We start from the raw sequence: 13522 nt of genomic DNA on the forward strand, positions 1-13522 counted from the left end.
CTAAAATCAAAGATAGCAAATGTGTGGCCTTTGGTAGCTTTTTATTCTCCAACAACACCCTCTCTCTCTCCTCTAAGGAACACCTCCAACCACTTCATAAATAAGGAAGATGGCATTGAGGAAACCAATATACAAGTGGCTGAAATTGAGCCATTTTCGAGTGCAATCTGCCTGATTTTCGAGCACTCGAAAAGTGATCTCGAGCACTCTAACTTAGTGCAATGTGCAACATGCTCCTCTCGCTCAGCGCTGACCTATTTTGGTAAAACTGTTATAACTTTGTGCCCCGAACTCCGAATGATGATCTGTTTGAAGATTTGGAGAGCTGATTTAGTGCTTTAAAAACTTCATGTTTGATGAAGACCCAATTCTCAAGTTTGGTTGGTCGAAAATGGGGAGAAAGGCAGTACTTCAGTGCTGCCAGGCAGTTCTGCGCACCTCTGTTACGAAGATCATAACTCTCTGCTCTGAACTCCGAATGATGAACCACTTGAAGATTTGGAAAGCTGATTCAGAGATCTAAATCTTTCATGTTATGATGGAAGTCTAGTTCTTGAGTTTTCTAAGTCGAAAATGGCGACAAAAGTCAGGATCACTGCTGCCAGAAATTCAGAAATGGCATCCTTTTTGTTCAAAATTCCACAAGGCATCATTTTTGCTTCCTTTTTGCACATTAACTTGAAAATGCAAAAAAACATGCAAATGGAGTTAATCTACATAAAATAATTAATAACTGGATTTTGTTAATGTAATTTAGGGCGCTTGAATATACAGTATTCAGTGCTTATCACTAGCTTGGAAAATATTTTGTGTTATTCATGGCCCTAATGGAGCTATTTATTGATTCAATGTGCAACCTAATTAGCGGTGTGTGGTGTAATATCATTTTCAATTGCAAAAATAAGTCCTTTTTGAGAAGGTACCACTTTTTTTCCCAAAGGTACCACGTTTTTGAACTGAAGGTACTACTTTTTGGCGTCCAGGTACCATGTTTTCTAAACACTCGCTTAACTAGATTGGAGAATATTTTGTGTTATTCATTGCTTTAATGGAGCTGTTTATGGATGTAATGTGCAACCTAATTAGCGGTATGGGGTTTAATACCATTTTTAATTGCAAAAATAAGTCTTTTTTTTTGGCGTCGAGGTACCATGTTTTCTAAGCACTCTATCTAGCTTTGAGAATATTTTGTGTTATTCATGGCCCTAATGGAGCTATTTATTGATCCAATGTGCAACTTAATTAGCCAACAAGCTACCATTCACCTTAAGGAACCTCACTATTTCCATCTTAATCCATCAAGGCTTATAAGATGTAATTTCCTCGACTTTTGATATAATTTTTGCTGTAGAATAATTTCTTAGTATAACTTAGTTGTTAGTACTATAGCTCAATGTTCATTTGCACTTTTCTATGTTATATATTCTGCACAGTTAGTGAAAATTTTCCAAAGGCCATTTGTTGGTAGGAATGAGTGATTTTTTTTATTATTATATTTTGAAGTTGTCTTTTGTCTCGTAATATCAAATATATATATATATATATATATATATATATATATATATATCTGGTACAAATCTGTGAATTCTTTCATAGTTGTATTAATTGGGCAATTTTTTTTTTTTTTTTTTTTCATGTTAACCATGATAGTGCTGTCTTTTTTGGGCGAATTATAAATTCTTTTTTAATTCTGATAATTCTTTTTAAAATTATTATTATTCAAAGTTTCGAATTATCTATTTTTATATTACTTTTGTTCCTTATTATTATTATACAATGCCTTAATACCTTAATTTTTATTGCATGTGACAATCACATAGACAAAGTGGTTCTTTTGTTCCAACTACACATAGAGACACAGAGAATGCATGTCCATCAAATACACAAACAAGAGGACTCTCATTAGGACCACACAAAGGAAAAGGGCCACAAAATAGTTTACCGCATAACAAGGAAATACATACCTATATTTACCCAATTGGGAGCTAGAGGAAGTGGGATAGGAGGATCTCAGAATCCAAAAAGTATTTGAAATGATGTGGGATATGGGACATTTGTAATGTTGAACAGTGTCATTTTTTTTTGCTGCTATTTTGCAATCTGTTGGTGTGAGCTATTTTTCTATTTTTAAAGGAGAATAGCTTTGCAACTTTTTATTGTGGATTAGGTTGGTATGGTTTTGCAACCATTGTATGGCGTATTATACTGGCATCTACCTTAGATGGAATGAAATGAAGTTCTCTTTTGCATTGGGTTTTTATGAATTAGTATTGTATGGCTTATTATACTAGAGCCTTCCTGAATTTTCTTCGACTATTGCATGAATGTAGTATCAAAAATATTTCATTCCAAAATTGAAGCAGTTGTGAATAAGGGTAGTTTTGTAACTCTGCAATGGTCAATAACGTTAAAAATGTCATTTCAGCCATTGTAAAGGGCAAAATTGACATTATACCCATTTATCCATCCTAGCATCAGCACTAAACGTCTGTTACTTAAAGGAAGGGGGTAAGTTGATACGTATGGTATTATACCCTACATCGCTAATTAGGTTGCACAGTGAATCAATTAATAGCTCCATTAGAGTCATGAATAACACAAAATATTCTCAAAGCTAACTAGAGTGTTTAGAAAACATGGTACCTCGACACCAAAAAAAGGGACTTATTTTTCCAATTGAAAATGGTATTAAACCCAACACCGCTAATGAGGTTGCACATTACATCCATAAACAGCTCCATTAATGCCATGAATAACACAAAATATTCTCCAATCTAGCTAAACGAGTGTTTAGAAAACATGGTACATAAACACCAAAAAGTGGTACCTTCAGTCCAAAAACGTGGTGCCTTTGGAAAAAAAAGTAATACCTTCGCAAAATGGACTTATTTTTGCAATTGAAAATGGTATTACACCCTACACCGCTAATTAGGTTGTACAGTGGATCAATAAATAGCTCCATTAGGGCCATGAATAACACAAAATATATTCTCCAAGCCAGCTAGAGTGTTTAGAAAATATGGTACCTCGACACCAAAAAAATGGACTTATTTTTGCAATTGAAAATGGTATTAAACCCCAAACCACTAATTAGGTTGCACATTACATTCATAAACAGCTCCATTAACGCCATGAATAACACAAAATATTCTCCAATCTAGCTAAACGAGTGTTTAGAAAATATGGTACCTGGACGCCAAAAAGTGGTACCTTCAGTCTAAAAATGTGGTACCTTTGGAAAAAAAAGTTGTACTTTCGCAAAAGGGGATTTTAGGCAACACGTAAAATAGGAATAAGGGTATTTTAGGCAACAGAAATATGAAACAGTATTTTTTCATGTGCCACCTCAGCTTTTGGGTCAAACACATTTTAGAGAAATTATTGACTTTGACTTAATGTATTGATAAATATGGGCCACTAAGTTCATTTATATGTAATAATCCCTAAAAAAAAAGAAAAAGAAAAAGAAAAAAGAAGGATGTAATTGAGGTCCATTTCAATCACCGTGTGCAATTAGGCAACCCTCAGGGGATATGTGTAAATTTACCCACTAAATAAGTGGTTACAATCACCAAATAAAGGAAGCTTTTACAAAGAGTAGTACCCAATTGATTAAGATAAGGTAACATCTACCTAGAATGATTTCACATTCATATGTAAAGATTAACTTATTCAATACGAATTTTATCAGTTCATAGAACGTTAGAATTCTTAATTCTCCACGGGTTCATACTTCCCAATTCTCTTGTTTATACAAAACTGAAAGTACTTAAAGTTCCTCTAAGGTGGTGTTTGACACAATGAAAACCATGCATCAAAACACTAGGAGCTAATTTAGTAACATGAAAGATTTAAAGTTGATGAATTCAAATTCGAATATTACTGAGACAAACTTATCCAAAAATAATTTTATCACTTCATAGAAGTGTAGAATACTTAATTCTCCACAGGAAGATACTTGCCAATTCTCTTGTTTATACCAAACAGAAAGTACTTAAAGTTACTCTAAGGTGTTGTTTGATATACTGAAAAACTTTGTATCAAAACACTAAGAGCTAAATTATTAACATGAAAGATTTAAAGTTGATGAATATTCAAGGATACATATGTAAATTCAAATTTAGTCTATAAAATTCCTTCCACAACTTGTTTAGCAATAAGTTACGTCTATGACTTGAAAGTTACCCCGTCTTCGGTGAAAACTAATGTTTCTTAAAAATAAGAGTTGATGTATTATCAAACACACTTTTTATTTTTATTTTTTATAAATAGATGCATTACCAAACACACTTAATAGCTAATCACCAAAAGAAATCAATTTTAAGAACTTAAAAGGTTATCAGACCAGTGTTATCAAAGGCCCAAGATGCTAGAGGTCCTTTAAAGCCTAGGTGCAAGCCGAGGCACGCGCGCCTGATTGAAGCAAGACATACAATAGGAAATTATATGATTATTAAAGCATTCATATTCTATATTAAAGCACAGAGTAGAGCCTGGAGCCTAGGCGTGCCTTTGACAACATTGCATCATACGGGCCTTTATGTTGACAAAAATAAGAAAAATACTTCACAAGAAAAGTTCCAAAATGAATGGAGGAAGCACACCCCAAAATCAATAATAGAGATCAAAAGATAAAACTTCAACCCATATTATGATGCAACAAAGCAAAATCTTGAGCTTAAGAAAATTAGTTACAACAAATAATTTTTTTTTATCTATAAGTTACTCCAAATATTCCTCAAATAAGTTAAAATTTAACCAAATATAATAACCAGAACCGAACAAAATAACTCGTCACATCAGAGGACAACTTAAGCATGAAAGACAAACTAACGTAACAAAGGATTAGGAAGTGTCCACTGTAGTTATGATAATTTGGAAGCCCAAAGGATGGGCTTTAGTCCTCAATGCAATTAAGAAACTTGTTGATGTAAAGGACCTTATGTTTCACAAGTGTATTGTTCATAACGACTTAGTTTCAAACTTCCATAATTCTTTTATAGAGATCAACTATTTATAAGACCAACAGATCCCTACTTCGTAAAGGGAGGTCAAGGGTTCGAGTCTCAGTAGAGGCATGTGTGTGTGAGTACCAACTATGAAAAAAATAAAAGATTAACTATTTATAAGTTTTCATAACTAGGCCGACAAGATTCAAGTGACTTTCCTATGGAAGCATGTGTCACTTAATTCAAATAACTGCTTAACTAATTAAGTGAGTTTAAAATGCAACATACCACTTAAATCAGTAACTTCCACTTAAAAGTGAGTAAAATTTTAAAAGTGAGTAAAAAAGGTTCAAAGAAATTCACATTATATGACTCACACTTTAATTTTGTAGTTTTATTAAAAAAAAAAAAAAAAAAAAAAAAGAACCCTAGCTTTTAGTACAATTGTAAATTTGGGTAGGATAGCCCGACACATTCATATAATAAATGGGTTGTTGAGCCAAATTTGACAAAATGACACAAGCCAATACTCATCTTTGACCCAAATATGAATCTGGGCCACGCACGGCCCAAGATTGGTGCCATGCAAAGGACCACCAACCTGAATATGCTACATATATGTGCCTATACTGATTACTACTAGAGTTAGCCCATTGCACGAGGTTTCGCCATTGCAGGGTCTGGGTAGCATTAAATGTATGTACCCTATACCCTTACTCCCATATGCGGAAATACTATTTCCTATTTCAACCTTGTGACCTCCATATCACAATAGAGCAACCTTACCATTGTGCCAAGGTCAACCCTCATTTATTATACATAATTATGTATGTAAATTATATAGGACAAGCTGTGTTACATGGACTCGTTAGCGCCACTGAGGGTGTTCGTGTCGACACAGCACAGACGCGTACGTAGGATATGCTTTCGAGTCTTACTACGTATTTTCTCTCCTTATTTCAAACTTCTTCCTCTTTGGCTATAAGGGTTGAGAGGCTTTAGTGCAATTTCTTTGGGGTGGCTTGGGGGAGGAGTTCAAGTACCATCTTGTCTGTTGTGAGCATGTTTGCAGGCCGCTTCAATTAGGTGGTTTGGGGATCAGTTGGAGCCTTTCAATAAGGCTCTTTTGGGGAAGTGGCTTTGAATGTTTGGAGTTGAGAGAAATAGACTTTGGAGGAGAGTTATCGCTCAGATTTGGAGAGGAGATGTGTGGGTGGTGCTATCTTGAGGTGAGGATTCCAGGTGGGATGGGTGTTTGGAAATTCATCAGGAAAGTGTAGGGTGAATTCCTTAAATAAATCATGTTCAGAATTCAAAGGGCTCTTTCATTTAGTTTTGGGAGGACATATGGTGTGGGGACTTAAGTCACATAAAGCGGGAGTGGGAGCTTGAGAGCGTCAATTCTAAAATTCTTTAGGAGCGGGAGCGCTGTGAGAGCGTTTGTACATTTATTTTTATTGAATTATTCCATTTAATGCATTATTATTTTTATTTATTAAATACTATATTTTGTTATTTTTTATTATAAAACTATTCAAAAGTAATCAAATTTTTACTTATTATTGCTCTGATCAAATAAATTATTTGGAGTGGTAGATTTATTAAATTTTATGTAATATTGTGTTACCAAATAGTGGCCCAGTGGTAAATGTTTAGCCTCTATAAACTATGTCATGGGTCCCATGGAGTGAGTATTGCTACTTTTTGGGAGCATGATTTGCGCAAACAGGAGAATTGAAAATTGACACAATATGTGAATCCAAGCGAATTCTAAAAATGGAATTCACGAACTCAAAAAATGAGTTCGCGAATTTTGTGCGATTTCACTCTCAAATCGGAAAATCGTGCGCCGTGCTAAGAGTAGTGCCCCTGATGAACAAATTTATGTGACAAAGGTGGGGACCATGCATTGGCATGAGTTTTCCCCGTACTCTTTAGGATTGATAGGCATGCTTTGGTTGCCGACTGTTATCACCTTGATGGTGGGAGGACTTGGGATGCACATTTTGTAAGGCATTCAAAGGATTGGGATTTTGATGACGATCTTAAGCATTTGGCGTCGTTGGTTTGGACCCTTTCTTCTCAAGGGAGGTTTCTTCTCAAGGAAGGCTTTTAGATGATCCGAGGGCTGCTTTCCCTTGGAAGGTAGTGTGGCACACCAAGGCCCCCCTTAAGGTGGCCTTCTTTTGTTGGACGGTTGTTCTGGGGAAGATTCTGACTTTTGACTATTTGAGAAGGAGGAGACAGGTTGTGGTCAACTGGTGCTGTATGTGCAAGAGGGACGAGGAAATGGTTGATCATCTTTTGTTGCATTGTTTTAGGTTCCTTGGGTCACGCTAAGGACCTTGTTCGGCTTGATTGAGGCTTGGAGAGGATGTATAGTGGGACACAAACCCGTGACTCTTGGAGATGGGAGGACTTAGGATGCTCATTTTGTAATGCATTTCAAGGATTGGGATTTAGATATCAATCTCAAGCTTTTGGCATTGTTGTACTGCCAGGAGAAGGCTGCAGGTGAGGTTGATTCCTTGGTTTGGACCCTTTCTTCTTAAGGGAGGTTTGATGTTCGCTCATTTTATGGAAGGCTTTCAGATGATCCAAGGGCTGATTTCCCTTGGAAGGTAGTGTGGCACACCAAGGCCCCCTTAAGGTGACCTTCTTTTGCTAGACAGTTGTTCTGGGGAAGGTTCTGACTTTTGACTATTTGAGGAGGAGGAGACAGGTTGTGGTCAACTGGTGCTGTATGTGCAAGAGGGACGGGGAGATGATTGATCATCTTTTGTTGCATTGTTAATTGCCAGGGACAGTTGGAGCTTGCTCTTGTCTTTGTTTTGGGTTCCTTGGGTCATGCCAAGGACCTTGTTTGGCTTGATTGAGGCTCGGAGAGGATGTATAGTTTAATTTATTCGGAGCTATTAGAGTGGGATCCACTTTTTGGGGAACACAAGCCCGTGACTTTTGGAGGGTGGCATCCTTGTGCCTTTGGTGGTACCTTTGTAGGGAACATAATGGGAGATCTTTTGACGGCGAGGAAACTCCTATTGGGGTGTTGGAATTTTCTTTTCTCGGTTCTCTTTTTTGTTGGGTTGCTGGAGGAATTGTAAATCTTTGGAGGAGAGTTAACGTTTTGGACATTCGATTAGGGGCCTTTTTAGGCTCTACCTATGTTTTGGTGGGCCGCGTTCCCTTTTGAAGACTTCTAATACAATCTTACTTTAAAAAAAATTACAAATTGGACTCGGCTGTTGACAAAGCGCTGGCTACAGTTAATCGGTAATACACGTTATATACCTAGTGTTATGGACCATTCGGAGCGTTTTATTCATGCGTTTTTCTTTTACACGTGTGCACGCGTTTCTTACACGGTAAATCTTTTTAAATGCAGGCACGTTTGTTTTGCAACCCCTAAAGTTTTTACATATACTCCATATTTCATCCAACAAAGTCAGCTATCACGTGTTACAGGTAGCTTGTGAGGTCCTTGGCATGACCTAAGTTATGACGTACATTTTAGAAAATCTAAGAAGACTAGAGGCTAATAGACCATAGGCAATCCCACAAACACGTATCAATATAGATTATCCTATACTCCAAGTTACAAAGTACATTTTAAAAACCGTAAAAAAGCTAGAGGCAAATAGCCCATAGAAAGCTTTTTTGTAATTTTTTATTTTATTTTATAAATCCATAGAAAGGCTAGAGGCAAATAGCCCATAGGCCGGTATACAATAAAGCTTTTTGTATTTTTTTTGTTTTTTATAAAACCATAGAAAGGCTAGATGCTAATAGCCCGTTGCCATAGGTATAATAATAAACCTTTTTGGCAACTAATGGAGTTTGCAATGGTGGATTGACAATCCTGTTTTTGGATGTATGCATTCATTTGATTTGATATATATATATATATATTTCCTTTAGATACATCCTGTTAACATCTATTCTAATAACTTAAGCTATTAGAGAGAGTGTAACTTTAATATTTAATCATTCAACACACTTTTCACATGTGGCCTTCTTTTGGTTCAACACGCGTTTCAATTTTTAAATATCAAGATGAAAGTGAGGTTTGAATTCGAGATTTTTGGCTCTGATACCATGTTAACAACCAATTTACTATAAAAACTTACACTTCAGATGATCGAACCATTTATAAATAGTTTGATTTTGGTTTGAGGTTCTAGATGATCGAACCAAACTTACAAATTGTGTATCTATTCATATATTTTATATAATATAAATAATTGAATAATAAGATTAGTCTTTTAACCACTTAACCATATATAATAATATAATATAAATATTATATTATAATAGATTATTTTATAGTAGTAAATTAGATTGAAAAATTAAAACACAGTTCAGTTAGGTTCCAATTTTTATGGAACCTCTAGGACCACTTTGGTTGCAAAATATTCCGAAACCTGACCAATACGACTCGTGTGCATCCCTATGATTAAGTAAACGATGAATCATTCATTGTTGTTTCAATGTCTTTTTACATTTACATTTAGCATTTGAAAGCGAGAAGGGGAATGTCAACAACAGAACTCTGAACTTTGACACTAATTAAATAATTTAGCCACAATTGGATTTCCATGCATGGAGTGTGTTGATATTGGGCTACAACAAAGTCCAAATAAGGCCCACGACCCGCAAACGAAAAATACATCAAAAAAATCAATCAAACTTCCACTCAATGTCAATACTCAATAACTTTATGAAAACATAGTCATACAAAGGTCCCTCAGAAATAAATGAAAACAACTCTATTGAAACTCTTTGGCCTGTTCACTAAAACTTTCACTTCGTGATTTTCACTTTCTCCAAAGTAAAATCATAACTTGAGCTCATCTTGAGATGAAATAAAAAAGAAAATGATGTTTAATAATTTATTCTGCTCTCAATATTTTGAAAGCAAAAAATTAGAAAGTAAGTTTAATAATTTTAATTTTAATTTTGTTTTCCTGCCTTTTTACTCACTACTGTGTTCCCCTACCCTTAAAAACTGAATTGGCCTTCCTTCCACTGAAACCAGAGCCACTCGTTAACAACTTGAGCTCATCTTGCAAGTTCTTATATAAACAAGGCCCAAAGTGTAATGCAACAAAATCATTTGTCAATTCTAGGGTTTCAACTAGTGACCAAACTCTTCTCTTGAATGACTGGCCTCAGCTCCTCCAATATTCAATAGGGTCTGGAGACCTCATGCTTGGTGAGACCATTTATGGGTTTCTAGTATCTTGTGTGTAAGAGATGGGTAACCCAGTGAACCATCTCACTCTTTGGATGTCGGATCGTGGACCTCAGCCTCATCAATCTCTCTCTATATACTATTTGCCGATGCCGGCATCCATGGAAACCAGAGACTTGAATTTGGGTCTCCCTCTCCGATGCCGGAATCCATGGACAAACTGACTCGGAATAGAACTTTATGAATTGCTTGTGGATGTGAATTTGGGTCTCCCTCTCCGATGCCCAATTGCTGGATTCCTTGTACGCATCGTCACAGCATCGTCGTCATTCGGTCCGCCGGTAAGTTCAGTCCGGCCTCGGAGTCATTGCTAGCCGCCCCCGTTCATATACTTTCAGCCAAATTGGCTTAGGTTAAACCAGTAGAGAGAAAGTGAATCTGAGTGCTACAGTAAAAGTAAATAATTCCTTGCTACAATGCAGAAAATAGAGAAAGTGAGGATTTCCCACTTTCTCATCTATTCACAAAATTAGAAAATTAGAAAGTACTAATTTCTTAAAATTAAAAAGTGAAAATATTTTACTAAACATAATTTTTACTTTTGATTCCTGTTTTAGGAATTGACAGTAGAAATTAGGAATTATTCTGAACATGCCCTGTAACAAATGAAAAGGGATTTCCTCTTTTCACCACTATATGGATATGTATGTATGCAAGCTGATTAGAGCTAGAACGTACTTCATCAAAGCCCGAAGTAAAGATAAAGATCACAATATCAAACATCTAAGAAATCATCGCTTCCACATGCAAGCACTTGGACCTTTGCATGGTGAAGAAACTCTTTTAGGGCAAAAAATTCAACAAAAGGACTTCTCTCTCTCTCTCTCTCTCTTAGCATCATATAACGTCTTTTTTCTTCTTTTCATTCATTCCTTTTCTACAATCAACAGCCCAAGACTTCTTGTAGCCAAAAGGTTTAACAAAATTGTTCTTTATTCTAGATCCATTACAATTTCATCGATTCATTTTCATCTTCACAACTTCTAAATGTGCAAGCTTAACTCTTGTATGAATAATTTTTTGGGTGTGTGGGAGTGGGTGAGAAGAGGAGGAGGAGGAGGGAGGGGGGGAATTATTGATATAGCAACTCGCATGATTCTGACAGCTATGACTGGACAATTGTATGACATCCATGGCATGTCTATACTGTGTCTATATTGTGTATGCAATGTGTCCCTAGTGTGTCTATATAGCTAAAAGGAAAAAAAATGAAAACACGTTTTTAGCATATTCAACACAGGTGGAGCCATATCCTACTATGGGTTGGTTGAGTTAACCCAACCCAAACTGAGGTAGAGTCACCATAGGTTTTTCATCGTCTAAGATGAGCTTGGATATATGTCTTTCTTAAATATATCCCATTTCAATAAGGTCAATATAGTAAATTCTTAAACTCTGTAGACAAGCATTAACTCCTGTTACTTAAAGGGAAGTAAGTGTAATTATCCAAAACATAGGAGAGGTCCGTGTATTTTTCCCTAACTAAGTCACCCTTAGAATTTCCCTAACTAGGTCACCCTTAGAAATAACAGAATCCCTCTCAAGTTGTGGGAGGATTTTTTTAGTGTCTAGGATCTTTACTCTATAATGTGAAAAGTTAGCTTATTAGCTTCTTTATGATGTCAGTTACGATGCTTGATAAAATCATTCAAGCAAGCATTGAGCTAGGCAGTACATCTTTTTGGTGATACATTTTAACCTAAGAATCATCTTCCAAGTTTTTAGTTGGCTGCAAAATCCAAGAGAGGTTCACACATAAATGATCAAACCTCTGACATTCAGCAATGCAGATTCAACTAAAAAAAGCAGTCAAGAACAAATTTATGATTATGCAGAAAGATTTCCATTTATCTGGTTCGATTTTCACTTCTCATTTCTCCTTTTTTTCACCCTCTCATATAGCATATTCTCTAGTGATTACATAACAAGTGGAACAAAATTTCATAAACAAGAAAACTCTTGGTGAAGAAGACAATAACTTATCTATCTAAAAAAAATTGTACAACAAAGATCAAAATAACATACCAAGTTGAGCAATCCTTACATCAATATAACCAGAAGAACCAAGCAATAAACTATTCGGGGCACTAGTCTTATCACCGAGAACTCCACCAGTAAGCATACCGAAGTCAAATACTATTGGGTTGTAATCCTGCATTTCAGGATAACATAATGTCATGTAAAATTCTCAAGATACCTTGCTTCAAAATGAATTTTCATGCAAAGCTAGGTACGGTGAATATGTAGACAGAAAAAGCAACCTGATCAAGCATTATATGTGCAGCATTAATATTGCGAACAATGTATTCCGGGGATTGACCATGCAAAAACTCAAGCAAACGTGCAAATCCAATTGCCACCTTTATTCTTTGGAGCCAGGAAAAATTATCTACACCCAAAAAAAAAAAAAAAAGGAAAGACAACAAGGAAAAGAAAAATGTTGGTAAATAACAGAAACAATTTTTTTTCTTAATTACAACAACATTCCTGAAGCAAATAACCACCACACTTTGTACTGGTTGCAGTCCAAAGGAAGCAGAAATTTTCTTATTCTAAGAAAGAATAGATTTTAAAAATAATATTATCCCATATGGTGCAAAACTAAACAAATGAACTACTAATCTGATCAGCTTAAGACCAAGTTTAAGATTAATTGGATGTTGACTGCGAGGCAAAGTTATAAATGTCATCATAGTTCATGATATGATGAACAGCAGAATTAGTTTATATTGCGATCATGGTTGTTATTTTGCAAGTATTCTTTTGCCCCCACAAAAACTCTTCAAACATAAACTGAAATTTTTGATCTATATGCTGAACAAAGAGATACATGATAAGATAAAATCTAGGTGCAGAAAAAGAATCAAAGTGAAAAAAGTTTTAGTACCTTTAAGTATGAGATGGCGCACTGTATCCAAAGTATTAAGATCATAAACAACACCCAAAAGACTATCTTCACTGCAGTATCGCATCAACTTGGCCAAGTTTGGATGATGGTTGACACTTGGTTCTTTTAGAAAAGTACATTCTGCCTGGGAAGATAGAAACACATCATAGAAAAACTAAACTGGGAAAAAAAATCAAAAACAAAAACAAAAATTGTTATTACCATCAATTGGGAACGATTTTCATTCTTGCCAACAAAAAAGAATCCTCCCTCTTCCCAGATCTTCACAGTCACATCCTGACCTTGCTGACTCTTTCCTCGGAACACTCTGCCAAATTGGGTTTCCCCAATCAGGTTTGCTTCACTAAAATTATCAGTTAAATCTTTTAACTCCTCAGGAGAACATTTCCTGGGATCTATTCCTTCGCCTTCCAT

At 35.7% G+C, this 13522-nt stretch overlaps 1 protein-coding gene across 1 annotated transcript; it reads right to left on the minus strand.

Moving 5' to 3' along the window:
• Positions 1–11949: 11949 nt before the first annotated feature.
• On the minus strand, positions 11950–13522 carry LOC132272913 (probable serine/threonine-protein kinase PBL21). The gene is made up of 5 exons (XM_059773978.1): positions 13310–13522; positions 13088–13232; positions 12462–12589; positions 12226–12352; positions 11950–11996 (listed from the first exon to the last, which is right to left on the minus strand). The coding sequence occupies exons 1-5, from the start codon at positions 13520–13522 to the stop codon at positions 11950–11952; spliced, it is 660 nt and encodes a 219-aa protein (XP_059629961.1).

This window comes from Cornus florida, unplaced genomic scaffold, assembly GCF_030987335.1.
Source record: "Cornus florida cultivar Cherokee Brave unplaced genomic scaffold, ASM3098733v1 CherokeeBrave_3.0.0_Hap2_Chr09, whole genome shotgun sequence".
NCBI lineage: Eukaryota > Viridiplantae > Streptophyta > Magnoliopsida > Cornales > Cornaceae > Cornus > Cornus florida.

Excerpts from the sequence above, each read along its gene's own strand:
- LOC132272913 (XM_059773978.1), bottom strand. The coding sequence starts at position 13,522 with ATGGAAGGCGAAGGAATAGATCCCAGGAAATGTTCTCCTGAGGAGTTA. Across the intron at positions 13,233-13,309 it reads AAAATCGTTCCCAATTGATG|GCAGAATGTACTTTTCTAAA; the intron begins GTAATAACAATT and ends CTATCTTCCCAG. Across the intron at positions 12,353-12,461 it reads CACATATAATGCTTGATCAG|GATTACAACCCAATAGTATT; the intron begins GTTGCTTTTTCT and ends CCTGAAATGCAG.